The sequence below is a fragment of the Pyrenophora tritici-repentis genome, chromosome 3 (genome assembly GCF_003171515.1).
Source record: "Pyrenophora tritici-repentis strain M4 chromosome 3, whole genome shotgun sequence".
NCBI lineage: Eukaryota > Fungi > Ascomycota > Dothideomycetes > Pleosporales > Pleosporaceae > Pyrenophora > Pyrenophora tritici-repentis.
This window is the reverse complement of record NC_089392.1, coordinates 159,379-177,364: the sequence shown is the minus strand read 5'-3', so window position 1 is coordinate 177,364 and position 17,986 is coordinate 159,379. Positions and strand designations below refer to the sequence as shown.

General features: G+C 52.3%; 6 protein-coding genes across 6 annotated transcripts; 2 read left to right on the top strand and 4 right to left on the bottom strand.

Moving 5' to 3' along the window:
• Positions 1-49: 49 nt before the first annotated feature.
• On the bottom strand, positions 50-1,443 carry PtrM4_074610 (MoaA, Molybdenum cofactor biosynthesis enzyme; the record flags this gene model as incomplete). Its single annotated transcript, XM_066106150.1, has 2 exons — positions 50-1,059; positions 1,110-1,443. The coding sequence occupies 2 exons, from the start codon at positions 1,441-1,443 to the stop codon at positions 50-52; spliced, it is 1,344 nt and encodes a 447-aa protein (XP_065963088.1).
• A 1,866-nt stretch (positions 1,444-3,309) lies between these two features.
• PtrM4_074600 (His-Phos-2 domain containing protein) lies at positions 3,310-4,831 on the bottom strand (the record flags this gene model as incomplete). The annotated part of the gene is made up of 2 exons (XM_001940440.2): positions 3,310-4,621; positions 4,674-4,831. 2 exons carry the CDS (start codon positions 4,829-4,831, stop codon positions 3,310-3,312), a joined length of 1,470 nt encoding a protein of 489 aa, XP_001940475.2.
• A 727-nt stretch (positions 4,832-5,558) lies between these two features.
• Positions 5,559-7,243, top strand: PtrM4_074590 (PotE, Amino acid transporter; the record flags this gene model as incomplete). The annotated part of the gene is made up of 3 exons (XM_001940439.1): positions 5,559-5,839; positions 5,887-6,998; positions 7,044-7,243. 3 exons carry the CDS (start codon positions 5,559-5,561, stop codon positions 7,241-7,243), a joined length of 1,593 nt encoding a protein of 530 aa, XP_001940474.1.
• A 368-nt stretch (positions 7,244-7,611) lies between these two features.
• PtrM4_074580 (Periplasmic protein TonB) lies at positions 7,612-8,766 on the top strand (the record flags this gene model as incomplete). Its single annotated transcript, XM_001940438.2, has 1 exon — positions 7,612-8,766. The coding sequence occupies one exon, from the start codon at positions 7,612-7,614 to the stop codon at positions 8,764-8,766; it is 1,155 nt and encodes a 384-aa protein (XP_001940473.2).
• Positions 8,767-10,136: 1,370 nt separating this feature from the next.
• Positions 10,137-11,507, bottom strand: PtrM4_074570 (uncharacterized protein; the record flags this gene model as incomplete). The annotated part of the gene is made up of 1 exon (XM_066106149.1): positions 10,137-11,507. The coding sequence occupies one exon, from the start codon at positions 11,505-11,507 to the stop codon at positions 10,137-10,139; it is 1,371 nt and encodes a 456-aa protein (XP_065963087.1).
• A 2,730-nt stretch (positions 11,508-14,237) lies between these two features.
• On the bottom strand, positions 14,238-17,965 carry PtrM4_074560 (uncharacterized protein; the record flags this gene model as incomplete). The annotated part of the gene is made up of 4 exons (XM_066106148.1): positions 14,238-16,699; positions 16,755-16,771; positions 16,831-16,921; positions 16,978-17,965. 4 exons carry the CDS (start codon positions 17,963-17,965, stop codon positions 14,238-14,240), a joined length of 3,558 nt encoding a protein of 1,185 aa, XP_065963086.1.
• Positions 17,966-17,986: the final 21 nt, after the last annotated feature.

Below are 17,986 nucleotides of genomic sequence, written 5' to 3'. Positions count from 1 at the left end.
ACAGAGTATGACCATTGCCAGCATGAAAGAAAGAAAAAGGAATCCATATTCACCCACCAATCAATATCATTGGCCGATTCTCCATGTTGGCGAGGTCGTTCAAGTCGGCGTGCTTTTCAGCTTTGCGCTTGACTGCAGCTCCCACAACATCGAGCAGTTCGCGCTCCCTCTGGCCCCAGCCAAGAACGGTCTCGTCACTCAATCGTCCTTGGTGGCGGTCCATTTCGATTTGCTTGATACTCTCAAAGGCCTCTTGGTCAATAGGCTCGCCGTTGTTTCCCTGTCGTAGCACGTCGCGGAGTGAGACCTCGGCATTGCCGTGCAGGCAGACCTTTAAGTTACCGTCGCTGGTTATGCGCAAGCGATTGCATGAGCCGCAGAAGTCGTTGGTCATGCTCGTGATGAAGCCAACCTTGCCGACAAAGCCAGGAACCTCGTATGTTTTGCTCGTATCGTTCTTGTGTCCAGCAACCGGCCTGAGCCCAGGATATTTTGCCCTTATGATATCCAACATCTCTTGGAAGCTGATCATCTTGTTCTCGCTCCACTTGTTTCCCCCAAACGGCATGTATTCGATAAAGCGCACCTCAATGTCCTTTTCGCGTCCCATTTCGACAAATGGCAGAATCTCGCGCTCATTCAATCCGCGCATTACTACGCAGTTGACCTTGAGCTTTACGTTTGCACCCAACTTGTTCATTTCCAGTATGCGGTCGATTGACTTCATGACAGCATCGAAACCTTTGCGCCTGGTCATGATCTGGAATTGGAAGGGATCCAATGTGTCCAAACTGAGGTTTACACCCGTCAAGCCAGCCTCTACCATTGCGTCTAGTTTTCGGTGGAGCGATATGCCGTTTGTGGTGAGGGCGAGTTCGCGCAAGCCCTTGGGGCGCAATGAGCCTATCTGCTGCATAAGCGGCACGATGTCGCGGCGCACTGTGGGCTCGCCACCGGTGAGGCGAATCTTGGTCACGCCTTGTGATACGAATAGCGAAGAGAGGTAGAATATCTCAGGTGTCGTGAGCATGTTTGCCGGTGGCGAAAGCGGGACGCCCTCTATTACTCGTCAGCCAGACTCTTCTATGGAGTTGATTCACCAAGCGCACCTTCGGGCATGCAGTATAGACATCGCAGATTACAGCGCTCGGTGATGCTGATTCGCAGATAGTCGTGTTGCCGGTTGAACGTGTCGGTCAGGAAGTCGGAGAAGGGTTTCGCCTTCTTGATGGCTTCTCTGCGGTCTACCGTCTTTAGTCGCTGTGACCCCGTGACTGGAGGGACACCAGCAGGGAACTCAACATTGGGATCATGTACAGCGGCGTTGGTCGCAATCCCGCTCGTCCGTATCGCGCATATCGACGGGCGTGTGAGGAGACTGCGGCGACCTGCAGCTCTTCGCAGCGCGGCCGGGTCCGGCCGTATTCTGGCCATGTACACCATTATGGGGAGTCGAATTTGAAGGGGCCTCGTCCAACATCTAGAGGGGCAGCCATTAGTCCTATATACGTCTTTCAAGGAAAGCGCGACGATGACTGAGACGTGACATGCATTGGTGGGCTGTCCGAGGCTTCGCAGGGATTGTGGCGGTTCTTGGCGAACGTGCTGCGCACCAGAGTGGGGTATTCCCGTGACGACTGATAGCAGATGAAGTGTTGGATTTCTACATACAAGTCTGAGTTGTAAAGTAAGAGGGTAACGTCGTCAAAAATGCCACCTCCTTCCTAAATAGGCAGTTTCTCCAAACCATCGATTACAGACAGACCAAATCCGACTGTAAAAGGCGTGATAATACCCGTTAACATGAATTATTTCGACCTTCCCAATTAGGCAAGTATGCAAAGTGTAGATGATAGTAATTACTTCGTCTGATCTCCGGAAGTCTACAAAAGTCGAAAAATGCCACCTCCTTCCTAACCAGGCAATTTCTTCAAACCATCGATCGTAGTCGGTGTCAATCCGACTCTAATTATCGAAATATTGCCCGTTAACATGAATTATTTCAACCTTCCTAATTAGGCAAGTACACAAAGCGTGGATTATGGTAAATTGTAACTTGCGCAAATAATTGCTTCATCTGATCTTTGTGAAGAAGTTACCTACAACATTTCTTCACCATACCCTCACTATCTCCGCAAACGCCGCTTTTCCTTGCTTGGTCAAAAACACCAGTTTGACCTTGTATCCACCGATTACATGCCTATTCCTCTTATCTTGCATGTTATGTCTTACTCTTCCTCGTGTACAGTTTGCCTCTTCGAATATCGCTCTCCTCGCCCGCTCACATATCCTCTTTCTCTCCTGCGGATCCCACAGCCCAAACATACGCCTATACACCATCTTGCCCATGTCGGACCGAAACAAAAGGCGAACAGTATAGCTTTCTCGTGGCGTAGAGCGCCATGTGGTTTCTGCCGGGACGTTGGAGGTGGTGGCTTGTTCTACGAGCGGTGTTTTGTCTAGAAGCCTAGGATGTATTCCCGAGCTCAGACCTCCATCTTGCTTTCTCTCACTCCTATGTCCCTCCTCAACAACATGTTCGGGTGTGAGCTTTCGCATTATATCTGCGTGCCACTTCAAGCAGCGTGGGCATGTCGGATGTAAACACGGCTGTTCGAACGTGATTCGATTCCGCCATTGTCCCTGCTGTTGTCGTTGAGGGCCGCCGTAGTGAAAACGAGCAAGCTTGATTTTGCAGCGTGTGCGTGTACGGGCTTCTTCGTCCGGTTCCGAGGAAGATGAGTTCTGAGGAGGTGATGGCAGGTTGAGTTTTAGTCTTATCCGCGGTGTTGGTGCATGGGTGGCGTCTCTGTTCGGATCTTGGAAAGCTGGAGGTTCGTAGGTATTCCATGTGTGCTTTGGAATATAGATTTTGTTGCTCATCTTACGGTTGAAACTGAGGTTGTTGCTGCTGCTGTATGGAGAAATGACTTACTGGGTAGCTTTCGTCTCAATCAGGAGTGCTGGCTATTATCTGAGATATGAGCAGAGGGCAAATACTTGTCAGTGTCACGTTTGCTGGCCATTTGCTGGCCATTTGCTGGCCACTTCCATACGTGTGATTTACCAATACGATTGCGCGATGAGTGAGACAGAGTTGGAAGCGTCATCTATGAGAGGATGGTCGTGGTGTTGGAACTGGTTTCATGGGAATTGTACAGAACCAAGAGGCAATGGGGACAATGAGCATGCAAGGTATCGTCTTGCGTCTAGGATATGCCTTCTAATTCAACGTTTGGCTACAGATGTGAGAAGCTGAAAGTGAATATTGCACGATGCAGGAAGGCCGAATAATGCAAGTACGGACATCTACTCAAAACATCGATCCCAGAGTCCACCACTTCGCGCAAAGCTCTGGCTCTCCACAAACTTACTCAGTGTGCACCTGCCGTACTTGTCACCGCCGCAGAATTCCAGAGGCTGCACCCGGTCATTGACAATAACGCGAACCATCTCTTCCTTCTCGTGCTTGCACTGCAGCTTCTCGACATATAGCCGCGCTGCAAAAGGCACCGTCCATGCCGCAGAATAACCATAAGTCTTCTCAGTATCTTCAATCGAGGTATTGGACAACGGCTTTGTTTTGTTGTAGAGACCAAGCGCAGCCAATGTCGAGCTGATGTCGTTGTCATGACTAAAGTCGGCGTACACATTGCGGTCGAGTGGAAATGTCTTGGGGTCGGCATCAAGCGTCCGGTTGGTGTTGGTGTTGTCTTGAACAGGCTTGCCCGTCAGTCGCGCTAGCAGCTCGTTGACATAGCCGACGCCCTGAGTCGGTCCAATGGGGTTGCCCACACTGTAGCTGTAATACTTGCCCAAAGTCTGGTAGTAGTCGTATTCGCGCCATTCTTGCTCAGTGAAGAGCTTGCAAAAGTTTGAAATCTTTGCCGAACGGTGGGCGAGAGTGTCAAACGGACACATGTCCATGAGGTACACAGTGGATGTCGCGCTGAGATTCGTTCCCAAGGCTGAGTTGATGCGTTGTTGGATGGGTGGCACAAACTTGTCGACCCAAATGCGCTGAGCCCGATCGCCTAGCCCGTGATCTGGACCACTTTCAAACGCAGGGCACGTGTCGTGGGAAAGAGTGTTGTTCCAACTCGTTCCTTCTGGGATGACGAGATCAATCTCAGGCGGTTCGTCATTAAGCGACTGCGCAACGCCCACGAGCCACTTTTGAGCTGATTCAACTACGCGCTCCTGACCCCCCGCGCGTACAAACGGCATCTTCTCATCCACGAGCTTGGAATAGCGGCGGTAGAAATGGGCACCAGAATTGACCATCTCCTGCCTCCCAGCATCTGTCAGCTGGTCATTGCCGAGAGTGTATTTGTAGTCCTTGAGAAAGGCATATTCTTTCGGATACCATGTGCTTGTGTTCTGAATTTCGATGATGAGGAGTTGGTAGGCGATTGATTTGCCAAAGGTCGGGTCGCGGCCGCCGTGGCGGGAAAGAACGTTTGCAAAAGTCACGTCGCACCCTTTGGGAGGCCCAACGTCGATTTCAGACGGCACCGAGTACCAGAGCGAGTACTGGCCCCAGAAATGGCTCGTCTTGGGGCTGCAGCGATAGCCCGAGTCGATGGTGTCGCAGGGCGTGCGCGTCCACAGCTGGAACACACTTTACCATCTCAGTTGGTGGTGCACTCATCTCAAAATTGCCTGACACGTACCTGAAGACCCCGTAGAGTACCGCTAAGCTGCCTACCACCTGTACTACTCGGCCCCACGAGCCCTTTGCTCGTTGGGCGCGTCGCCGTCTCTCCGAGTACAGACCCTCCTTCTCGCTCAACGGCAGAGACACATATTGGGGTGATCGCATGCCGCGCATTCTGTTCAAGGGTTTTGGCATTGATTGAGACGTTTACGTATGACTTTGGCGTTGTTCCTTGGGTCCCACGTCGCCAGCGAGATGTGGAGTTTCTGGAAAGTTACGTATGCTTGCAGTCCGGCGAAAACACGAGCCCTTTACACACAAAAAGCAAAAACACCCCGAATCCAGGAAAAGCGAATGTATCGAGTGTCGCGCAGCAATCTCTCAGCATCAACGGCCATCATGGTAGTCGAGCGCTGGTGAGGCATGTGTTGTTTCTGGTGCGCCGAGAAGACGCCAAGCAAAGGTACAAGACTCCACAACTACCTTTGTACCATGCCGTCACTTTCATCTCCTGGGCAATGTAATCCATTCGCGTCACGTATCTGTCAAGCTTGCGCCGGACCTTCCAGAAACGCTCTTAACGCGGATACCGAGAACCAAGATACGGCAATGTCCGGATGGCCCTACTCGTCTCGGATGCTGATCGCTGTGGCGTCCGAGGCTCGATGTAACGCCGTTTCGTCACCGACACGATACCTGCCGTGCGTACACCCGATTGGCTTTTACCCCATCTTTCCACGCGCCTTATCTACCGATGTGAGGCAAGTAAGCTTTGTCAAGCTTTCTGACCCATGGCGCCCTATACGATATACCACGTGCACTTTTCATATAGAAGATGCTGCTCACTTCATTCCGGGTCCATGTTAAATCCAGCCTTTGTTAACCTGGCACCAACCACACCATGAGATCGGACGATGGGAAATCTCTCGACGATGAGGCGCAGTTGCAGGCTCTCGGCCACAAGGGCGAACTCAAGCGCAATTTTAGCCTTATTTCCATGCTGGGCCTTGCTTTTGCCATTCTGAACTCTTGGACTGCACTTTCATCCTCCATTGGACTTGCTCTACCATCCGGTGGTACCACTAGTGTCATTTGGGGCCTCCTCACAGCCGGTATCTGCAACTTGGCCTTGGCCTCATCACTTGCGGAATTCTTATCGGCATACCCTACTGCTGGCGGACAGTGAGTATATCGAGCATTCAGCCAAACACAAACTGAACTGAAGACAGGTACCACTGGGTAGCCGTCATCACTCCCAAGAAATGGGTCCCGCTCGCTTCCTTCATCACTGGATGGATCAACGTGTCTGGATGGCTCGCTTTAACTACTTCGGGAGGCTTACTTGCCTCGCAACTCATTTCCGGTCTTATCGCGCTACATCATCCCGAGTTTGACTTGAGGCCGTGGCAGGTCTGGCTTATTTATTCTGCCTGGACCATCATCGCGTTCATCGTCAACGCCTTCTTGAACGACATATTGCCCTATGTCAACCGCACCGCCTTCATCTGGTCCATCGGAGGATTCTGCATCGTCTGCATTACCGTATTGTCTTGCGCATCCCCCGACTTCGCCTCTGCAGAATTTGTCTTTACCAAATTCATCAATGAGACGGGCTGGCCTGATGGCATTGCTTGGCTTCTCGGCTTGCTCCAGGGCGGGTTCGGATTGACCGGGTACGACGCGGTTGCGCATATGATTGAGGAGATTCCGAATGCTGCAGTCGAGGGGCCCAAGATTATGATCTACTGTGTCTGCATAGGCACTGTCACCGGATTCATCTTTCTGACGGTTTTGTTGTTCGTTTCCGGAGGCGATGCTGGAGCCATCATCGACGCAGCTCCCGGCCCACTTCTTCAGATTTTGTTCAATGCGACGAAGAGCAAAGCAGGTGCCACGTGCCTGTTGATGATCCCGTTGGTTTGCATCCTCTTCGCCGAGATTGCCATCATGACCACCTCCAGTCGCATGACGTACGCATTTGCTCGAGACGGTGGACTACCATTCTCGAAATTCTTCTCGAAAGTACACCCGAGATTGGGTCAGCCGCTCAATTCTCTGATCCTAGCTGCTACTTTGGCGATCCTCTTCGGACTGATCTTGATCGGATCCAGCAGCGCCTTCAACGCTCTTATTTCTGCGTCTGTTGTCGCCTTGGGTGTGAGCTATGCCATTCCCATTGCCATCAATCTTTTCCAAGGCAGAAAGATGCTCGGCCCAAGAGCTTTTGTTCTACCCGGACCTATCGGCTGGGCTGCAAACATACTCGGTATCTCGTACACAACGGTGACCACCGTCATGTTCCTATTTCCGCCTGTGCTACCAGTAACAACCTCCAACATGAGTGAGTACTTCTAGGTGTATGTGTTTTCCAAGCTAACTGTTCCAGACTATTGCGTCGTCGCTTTTACCATCATCCTGTTCATCAGTACCTTCCAATGGCTTGTCGACGGACGTAAGAATTTCACCGGACCGCGGTCAGAGCTGGGGCTGGAGGTTTTGGATGCTTTGGCAAGCCATGAGCAGCCTGGAGTTGATGCGCCGACGTCCCACGCTGCCGTCAATGATCCGGCGGATGCACTCAAATAACTGAGGTGACCAAGTACAAGTACAAATACATTCTACCATGACATCATCGCAATCTCTTACTGTCCTTGTGTTGTCAACTATCGTACTGCTAATTGGTCGCGCAGTGAAAGAAGGGGTCCTCGCCACAGGCTACCGCCGTTGCATCACGTGTTGACACCGTCAATCGACACCACGTGCAGCTTCCACTCGCCTTGGCGCTGTCAAACATGCGCAATGCGTAAACACATTGTCAAGCGGGCAATACCCTGATAAGTCTTGGCCAGCGCGTCCCTCTCTTAGCGCTTGTTCCTATATATTTGACCACTTGACCACCAGCCTATATCACCTTGTTCTCACCACACCGCATAACACCACTGTTTACCACAACCATGTTCTACATCTTCCGCGCACTCGGACGCCTCTTGGGTGCTTCCAAAGCAATTCCCTCTGCTGCTACTACCACACAGGTAGCGGAGACACAGCCAGAAACCAGCGCGCCGGCTCTCAGCACAGAGACGAGCGCGACATCATCCTTAACCACATCGACACCACCAGCGGATAGTAGCTCTGCGACATCTTCGCCAGACTACCGGGCCGCTTTCAACTATGCGTCTCGCCCAACAAGTTATGCAAGGTCTATAGAACCACCGGTTCAATGGCCATCATTCGGTCGTCCAGTGGACGCACCAAAGTCTACAGCAGACATCGCAGAAAAATCCACACGCCACCTTGGTGACATATCGCCACCATATGTCCCTCTCTGTGACCTCGCTCACATCAACACCGCTTGCGATGGTGCTTCCGCCTATGAGCCTGCGGATGTCGACATGACAGACGCGCCCACTCTACCTACACCCCCAGCGTCACCCACAAACCAATATTACGCATCCGAACCTACAAATGAGTCCGCAGAGGTAAACAACAACAACACCGCCCCTCAGAACACCACACAAAATCCGCAGCACACCACTACCACCACCGCCAGGCCCACCATCCCCCGCCACCCCCTCTCCACAACTCCCAACTGGGTCGACGAAATAACCTACGAAACCTCCACCCCCTCCTACCCACTCCCCGAAACCTACGCCGGAACCTTCCGCGGAATCCGGTACTACGCCGCCGACTACACGTCCCTCCTCCCCTGCGGCAGCGAAAACCACCACCACCTCCTCTGCGGCCACTACGTCTTCAGCGCCCTGCCCTGCGGCCGTAACTGCAAGACTCCCGTTCAAGACACCGCGCCGTTTACTTGTCCGACGTGTCGTGCCGCCATCGATGACGTTTTCAACGGCAAGGGCGAGGCGGCGAAGGTGAAGGAAATGCAGGGCGTTGATGCGTCGGTGGGTATCGCGTATGCTGTTGAGCTTGCCACGCGTACGCTGCCGAGGGTTAAGGGCGGTGTCGCGGATGCTGTGATGGCGTTTTTGCACAAGGGGTATGGGAGGGAGGATTGTGTGGGGTCCGAGGGGCCGAGGAAGGTGGAGACGTTGGATTTGAGGGAGATGGTGGGGGAGATGCAGGGGGGTGGGAGAGGAGGCAGATGAGGATGATGGAGGAAGATGCCTTGAAGGCCGCGGATGAGGCGGTGGGTAGAGCGAATGCGAGTGGGAGGGAGAAGAGGAAGGGGCGGGCGGATGATGTGCTGGCTGACGGAGAGGTGCGGGAGGGAAAGAAGATGAAGACGAAGTTGACGTCGTGTCTGGAACCCATCACCGACGTGACGCGTGGGAAGAAGCGGTCTTTTTCTTCTTCATCCTCGACATCGACATCACCATCCCAGTCCACCCACAACAACCGCAACAAAAAGCCCAAACACAAGTTCATCACCCACCCATCCCCTACCACTTTAGCCCTCAGCACCAAGCGATCTTTCCCCTCGCTGGACTCCTCCGTCTCCGACTCTGACTCTTCCGGCTCTGGCTCCTCCTCACCCACTAACACCACCTCTTCTTCTTCCGCCACCTCCCACTCCACCACCACCACCACCACCTACAGGAAACAGCGCACCCAACCTACTCCATCGGGTGAAGTCCGCTTCCATGAACAGCTAGCTCGACTGGGTCCGATTGTACGAGGCCGCAAGATGAACGATGGGTTTGAGAATGATGTGGATGTGGATGGTGAAGGTGGAGAGGGTAGGAGGGGGAGGAAGATGGCACGGTTGCAGGGTGGAAAGGTTGGAAGGATTTAAGGGCTGTGGAGGAGGAGTGAGAGTTGTGATGGGGGTTGCAGGGGTGGAGGGGTTAGGGAGCTACGGAAGGCATACACACGAAAGCTGACTGGGTTTTATATTCTGGCGAATTTAGCGGAGGGGTTAGCATGTTGAAAAAAGGTGTTTCGGTTGTCATTTCACGATAGACGGGCATGGGATAATTTCTTCGGGGTATGGAAAGTCTCAACTGGAAAGCCGGGTTTTATATCCGGCTAGTTAGCGGAGGGGATTTACGGTCATGTCAAGGGTATTTTGGATTTCATTGTCACGGGGATCAGACTTGGGATACTTGGTTAGGCTACAGGAAGCCTAGACCGGAAAGTTAGGTTTTTGTTGAGAATATCTGAGTTCAGTCCAGGGTAGAAGGTGCTTGGGAGTCACATGATATGCTGGTGTGGCAGGCATTGCCCAGTGGGCAATAGCACCCACCACAACAGAGTGAGTCTGTGACACTCAATACGATAGTCAATACAATACGTTGCAGCCACCCCGCCTTGTCCCTCCTACCACTCGGTTATCCATGGTAGTCATACTACTAGAGGGACCTTGTTCCAATAGTTTTATATCTAGCCAAAAGCTCTAACATGATCCATGGGCGAGCGGCGCACACGGGCGAGCGGCGCACCCCACCAACTTTTGCAACTTTAAAGCGATGCATCTCAACAACGCGATAATATTATTGCTAGATATTGATACAGTAGATTACTCTATATTAATAGTATCAGTCTTGCATGTGCGCGAGTTGTGCCCAGTCTCCTTGCACCTAGTGCAGCGCCTTTGAGCCCGCTGGCTGAGGCCTGATCGCGCTCCTCCTTGACGCTCTTCATGAGCAATCTGCTGGTCAGCCTCATTTTGAGCCAGTATATCCTCTCCAGCTCCCTTTGTGAGTACTCCATGCTTCTGTATACGCCTTTTAGAGCGCCGCCTACGCTCTGAGGCTGCGCTATTGGCCTTCTCAAGACTAGAGATCCGATCGCGCATCAGCTCAGCAGAGAGCATCATCACCTCGGCGCCCTTCTTTAGCTGGTCAATCGCCATAATAATTGAAGCTGGTGATGAGCTCTTGTGCTGGCGCACGCGCTCACGTATTAGGCTTGACTGAGCCTCAAGCTCACGCGCGTTGCTCGGCGTTTGAGCTACCCAGGGAGCCTCTGGCAGAGCTGCTGGAGGAGTAGGTGTACGCAGTTGTACATCTACCTTTGATAGAACAGCCTCTGGTTGTAGAGGAACAAGGCCTGCGCCGCGGAAGGCTGAGCAGATATTGGCTGGCGTGAACGCTTGATCAAATGCTGCCTTGAACGCTGGCAGAAACTCTAGCTTGGTGATGTGGTTGATGTGGTTGCGCATAAGGCTCTCCACCTCACGGCTGTACGCGCGCTTCAATGGCGAGAAGCAGCCAACATCAAGTGGCTGGAGTAGGTGAGATGAGTGAGGAGGCATACAGAGCGTATGGATATTGTTCTCCTTGCAGAGCTCCTGGAACTCTAGAGATTGGTGGCTCTTATGGCCATCAATAATAAGCAGGCGACGCGCGCCTACACTACGAGCCTGCGTGTGAGCGTTGAAGTGCTTTAGCCACTCAACTCCAAGCTCATTATTCGTCCAGCCATTATCGCTGACTGCGATCGCCCAGTCGCGTGGGATCTCAGCTTCCTTATACCAGGCTGATAGGTAGTACTGGCCAGCGAAGATGAGGAACGGTGGGACTGACCAGCCAGCAGCGCTGATAGCAGCGATCAGCGTTACCCACTCGCGATTGCCTGGCTGAATACTCTTCGGCCTGCCTCTCCTCTCTGCTCCTGTTATAACTAGCTGCGTTGTAATCTTGCCCATCATAAAGCCAGCTTCATCAAAGTTGTAGACGTCCTCATCGCAGATACCTAGCTCAGCCTTTGTCTCTTCTACAAGCTTAAACCACCTCTTTATTAATGTTGCATCCTCACAAAGAGCTCTCTGCCTATCGTACGCTTGGTTGAAACACGTCCGAAGACTGTCTGTACGCTTAACAAAGGTAGATGGCCAGTTGACTCCAACCTGCTCTCCACCACGCGCAGCCAGCAGCTTATCAGCCATATCACGTACAGCTGTGTAGGTAGGCGCAAATCCACGCAGATCTAGCTGAAGTATATAGCTAATAATCACCTCCTCTTCTCTCTGGGTAAGCTTCCTTGAGTTGGGCGGGCAATCGCGTCGGGCAGGTATACCAGCGCGTCGGCGGCGGAGCGTTGTTTCGGCTACGTTGTAGACTACTGCAGCAGTACGGGTACCTTGGATCTGGTGCGCATTAATAGATGAGATAGCAAGCTGAATATCTGCTTCATTTGATAGTAATTGAGTAGCGCTGCGTTGAGCCATTGTAGATTAAGATCAGTAAGGTGAGTAAAGTTGGTGGGGTGCGCCGCTCGCCCGTGTGCGCCGCTCGCCCATGGATCATGTTAGTTGGAGTATTAACTAGAAAGACGACGCTATTATTATGTATATACGCTTAAAGGGAGAAGAGTATATATTCTTGTCAGATATTCACTCTCATCTGGAATACTGACGAAATAGGTAATGATGGTGATGATATTGATGATTGATTGTCTTGGTTCTGTCTACGGTTGTGGGCACACCTAGGGGGTGCCAAGCCTTCCTGTGATCCGATTGGCTCTCACAGATGCCGGGTCGCGCTAGTCTAACCCAGCGTCTGTACGCTCTCATTGTGATGGATCAAACCTACGATCCCTCACGCGATCACGTGCCATACAACCACGTGCCACGCTGGCAGTTGGCCCGTGCGAGGAATAATAAAGTTCCCCTCGTACTTGTATATAGATCTGTACACACAATCTCACTTATTAGAGGCATCCTAACTATTGCAGTGTACTAGTGCCTTTACACTCATCTTCAACAGTGCTATTATCTGACAATTCTAGAGATTATATAGCTATATAACAGATAGCTTCTTATATAAGCACTATTGTTGGTAGGTCTATAGCACTAGTGCTGAAAGGAAATAACGATAACTATGAATGCATTCTGCTCGGTGATGGTTCTAATTGATTCTCTACGAACATAGGTGCTACGAAGGTATATATCACGGAGCTGGTGCGCAGTGGGACTGAGGTAGAATATGTATTGTACTGTGAGGAGCGTAAGGCTCCGCGAGGTGAGAGCTATCTAAGTGCTGGACCCTGGGGCTAGCGACAGGTCACGTGCCTCACGTGATGTCCTTCCCAGGCAGGGTCAGTACCGTGACAGTATACCTAAGCTCAGCGCAAGTCGGGCCGAAGTCGGGCCGAAGTGTTGAGCAGCCGACGTCCCCACCGATACTCACGATCCAACAACTATAATTATGTTAGAACTAAGAACCTTGAATATTATATTACTCTCTTACTAAAGGTAAAGAATTATTGATTGCTATTGGAACAAGGTCCCTCTAGTAGTATGACTACTATAGATAACCGAGTGGGAGGAGGGACAAGGCGGGGTGGCTGCAACGTATTGTATTGACTCTCGTATTGAGTGTCACAGACTCACTCTGTTGTGGTGGGTGCTATTGCCCACTGGGCAATGCCTGCCACACCAGCATATCATGTGACTCCCAAGCACCTTCTACCCTGGACTGAACTCAGATATTCTCAACAATTGCTAAAGTATACTTCTTACAAACCACCTAACATCCGTACCGACGGGCTAATAAATGGCCGAAAAATAGTCCCACGCGTGATTCTCGTGTATATTTCCAAGGAAAGGCTTACACATAAAGCAATAGTCAAGATTCAAACATGTGCGGCAGCAGAAACGCGGGCCATAGATTTCCTGCCTTCACGTGAGATACTGTTCGAACGCTTATGCTAACGTCAATTCACTTACATGAAAGCACCCCTTGCACCAATAACCAGCATGACGTGTACCACGGAGTAGGACAGTGTTAGCTTCTATACCTAGGCGAGATCTAAAAGAACTAGACAGATGTTCCAGCATTTCGTCATTTCCGTGGAAGAGAGCAATGGCAAGAGGACTCCATTGGCCTTCGGATTCTAGGATAGTGACCGATCTGCTGCAGAATCCCTCCTCAATCAGCAGTCGCACAACTTCGACGTTTCCCGCCCTACATGCCCAGTGAAGAGGGTCCCATTGCGTACTCTCACGGAGGCGCTTGGGACTCCTCCCCAAAATTGCATTAACGATGTCAAGTGAGCCACCTGAAGATGCATAGCAAAGTACATCATCTCCTTTTACATCCATAGTAGTAGGGTCAAGGCCTAGGCTGATAAGATACTGAAAAGTGTCCATGTGCCCGCCTCTTGCAGCAAGGTGGAGGGGCGTTCGACCATGAATTTGTGGAAGATGTACGTCGGCATGAGACTGCTCATGAGCGAGACGTAGGAGGTCCAAATGACCCCAAAAGGCAAAAAGGTTCATGATGGTGTCGCAGTGACGATCAGCGCCATGAGCCACAATACACGCTCCTCTTTCTAGCAACAGCCGGGCCACGGCTGAATGGCCGTTGCTTGACGCTGCGTTGATTGGTGTGAATCCGTTCTCGTCAGAGAGGGCTATGTCGGCGCCCTTGTCTAGCAGCAGCTTCACCACCTCTGTGTAGCCTCTTTCTGAAGCCGCCTGGAGTGCATTGCCGTGTAGTCCACCCTGTGCGTTGACGTCGGCGCCCTTGTCTAGTAGTAGCTTCACCACCTCTGTGTGGCCTCTTTCTGAAGCCGCCTGGAGTGCGTTGCCGTGTAGTCCACCCTGTGCGTTGACGTCGGCGCCCTTGTCTAGTAGTAGCTTTACGACCTCTGTGTGGCCTCTTTCTGAAGCCGCCTAGAGTGCATTGCCGTGTAGTCCAAATCCACCCTGTGCGTTGACGTCGGCGCCCTTGTCTAGTAGTAGCTCCACGACCTCTGTGTGGCCTCCTTCTGAAGCCGCCTGGAGTGCATTGCGGTAGTCTCCACCCTGTGCGTTGACGTCGGCGCCATTGTCTAGTAGTAGCTCCACGACCTCTTTGTGGCCTCTTTCTGAAGCCGCCTGGAGTGCATTGCCGTAGTCTCCACCCTGTGCGTTGACGTCGGCGCCATTGTCTAGTAGTAGCTTCACCACCTCTGCGTGGCCTCTTTCTGAAGCCGCCTGGAGTGCATTGCCGTGTAGTCCACCCTGTGCGTTGACGTCGGCGCCTTTATCTAGTAGTAGCTTTACGATCTCTGTGTGGCCTCTTTCTGAAGCCGCCTGGAGTGCATTGCGGTAGTCTCCATCCTGTGCGTTAGCGTCGGCGCCATTGTCTAGCAGCATTCGAGTTAGAACACTCGATCCCTTGTCTACTGCTACGTACAGTGGAGTTCGTCTCCTTGCATCTTTTGTGTCAAGTTCTATGGTCTTCGATCCGATCAGATAGGCAAGCACGGCTGCACTGCCAGTCTCTACTGCATATATGAGTATTCCTACTTTTTTGGAGTACTTGAAGTCGCGGCCCAGACTGCCTTCGACTCTCTCCTTTATAGAATCTTTTTCTGGACAGCTCTTGCTATACTCAAACACTGACGGACTGATTACTAGGCCTCCGATACATGCCTGCATAGCCTCCTGATTCCCCATAGCATTGGCTGCGAAGAAGGCGCAACCGTAACGTTCGTTTTCTTCATCTAGACATGAACTGATTGATGGGTGGATCCTGATCAAATTTGCCGCGTTGAGCTCGGACAGTAGATACAGCAGACTGACGCGTTCCGTGTGTCTCCGCACCTCATGCTTCTCAAACAGGATGTCGAGCTTAACCCATCGAGGAAGCGGGAAGCTGTCGAGGAAGCCCGCCTGAGAGATGCCTCCGTCTTCTGCTGCGTCCGCGTGATACAGCACACTACGTGTGGCATACTCTAGAAAAGGGAATGTTTCGGTTGCTGACTTGCGCAAGCTTGCTGCTTGTTGTGAGAATGCTTTTAGTGGGTCATTAGGGATCTTTAATGGTGTGGCGACGTCGACGCTGATGTAGTTGAGACAGCACTGCTTCAGTCGTTCGTGGCTCTGGCCCTGGAAGTTGCTTCCGAACTCGGGCCAGATCTTGCCAAGGCCATTCTCCTTGAGTAGGAAGTCTCTCACCGACTCGTGTATAAACTGGACTCTCTGCTCTTTAGACGCGGTGACCTCAGCAAGACCTTTAGACGAATCGAGGATGAATCGCTTAACCACGTCCTTGGTGATCTCCTCTGGATCCCATTCTGCCACGACTTCGAGATCGACGCCCGATAGGATTGCATGATACAGCTGCTCCGGACTGAGTGGCTGCTTTGCAAAAAGTATCCATTGGATACACAAGACTAGTCCTTCTTTGTTGTGTGTGTCTCGCGTCAAAATATCACGGAACAGCTCGTGCAAGTCGCCAGGGATCTCCCGTAGTTTTCGCTGGAGCGTGAGAACCTGCCCACGGTCTGACTCTTTGTTCAAGATGCCGACTACGAGAACGACCCACATGAAGATCCCAGACGCCTTCTCCTGAAGCTCGGCTCGCACCCGCTGTGCCGTCTTGCTCTTCCCGATCTTCAGCTCGGTCTCGACGTAGTTGGTGATGTCTTGCGAGTGTCCCTCTTGCCCCTCCAGCACGAGCTCCAACCCGTTGCGGATTGTGATGTGCGGGTAGTGCCGGCTCGAGAAACAGACCTGGAAGCGGATGCCGTTCGATACAACTAGATCGCCGATGTGCTCGAAGAACTGGACCATGTCCCGAACCTGGTCTTCTTCACACTCGTCAAGCGCATCGATTAAGCATACGACAGACGAATTTCCAAGGGCCCATATAGCTTGCTCTAGCAGCGTCTTCAGCGACTCGACGTTCCACTGGTGGTCTGCGCTGAAGCTTGATGATGAGAGGCTGAGCGAATCAAAGACGCTCTGGAGTACCGGAAGACGCTCCAGGAGCTGCAGTAGCAGCGAGCGGTACGTCCCGATAGTAGACCTCTCCATGTCTCCACCACGTGCGTTGAAGAAGAAAGAGAGCACAATGTAGTCCTTCATCGTCTTGGGAGCATTGACCAAGGCGAACTTCATCAACGTCGACTTTCCTGTCCCGGCCTTTCCCTTGATCCATAGGAAGCCATGATGCTTACCTACCTTGGTCTTATCCAGCCAGCTGAGGTACTGCTCACTCTTCAGGAGCCATCTACACGTCTTGGCGTGAGCGGTCTTGATTGTCATCTGGCGCGCATCAACCTGAGAGAATCTGAGAGAATCTAACAGATTCTGCCTTTGTTCACCGTTCAGCGGTGTTTGTGAGGGTTCTTGGGAGTGGATAGAGGCTGGCATAGTAAGAACAAGTCATGTCTGCGCTTAGGCACGGTTGAGGTTACGTACGCGTGATAGCTCGCTGCCTGTCATGATCAGCAGGATTTCAGTGGGGGAGTATCACTCAGCGACATGGATGACTTACTCTCCAAAGTCACTCTCCGGGCTGCTGAGATTCTCAATCCTTTTACGCTTGTGAGGGGCACGATGAGGAGATGATGACTGAAGGCGTCGCTCTATCACGACGTCAGTTCGAATACAGCTTGGATAGCAACATGATGGCTGGACTGACTGCTTCCGCCATTCGTGGCATCCTTTATCGCTTCCTCTACTGTGCGTGACGCGGCCACGTCGGTTGCCGGTATCACCGATAACAGCTCCTTCGCATACGCCGCTGCCGTCCCTGCCCCATAAGCCTGCCACTGGTAGTTCTTGTGTGTGTCAGCGTAGTCGCAGATGCCGCGAATAACAAGACATGGGAAGCTGTTCATCAGCCCCGCTGCCTCCATCTCAAAGCACAGTACCCCACCAAGCCACCTACTAACTTTATCCCTCTCAACAGCATCCTTGATCACCTTATTGCCAGACGCGATGGTTCCGTAGTGTACCTTGACCTCTGCTTGGCTCTTGCGTTCTAGTCGTGGCTCTAGATTCTCGACACTGCACTGGTCGCACCTTGGGCCGCGTTCGTGGTTGTAGGCCGCTCTGAACAGAAGATCGGGACCTGCTCTACTGCGACAGAAGGTGGGGTTGCTCTCGAGTATGTATATGTGTTTAGATAGCGTGCTCTTGCCCGACCATTCTTTCGCCTGTATCTTGCTTAGAGCGCTGAGAAGTATCCGAGGTGGTGAGTTTAGCGCTCCGAACCTCTCGAACCTATGCGGCGTCGCTTTTCCAAGGTCGTACTGTACCACTCCGCCGAAGTTCTGCTGCGGCTGGCTCACCACCACGTCCCCAAGCCGAATGTCGGCCTCTACGCTGGGAACGCCTCCGCCGATGCCTACCATCAGGCCGAATCGAATGGCTTTGAACGCTGCCCGCATCTGTGTCACAACAGCTGTTGCTGAGTTGGTTCCAATCTGGCCTGCTGGTAGGCACCCAATCACAACGTTATGGCCTGCAACCGATCCCACGCTGTATATGTTCTCGTCGTTATCACCAACTTGGCGAGGGGCGTCTTCGTGCTCCTCATCAAGCATCGCCATAGCCGCTGCCAGCTCGATAGGCAGCGCACATATCCATCCTACCGTGTAGTCTTCGCGGCGTAGTCGGGGCGGCATTCGTAGGGATTGATCATAGTC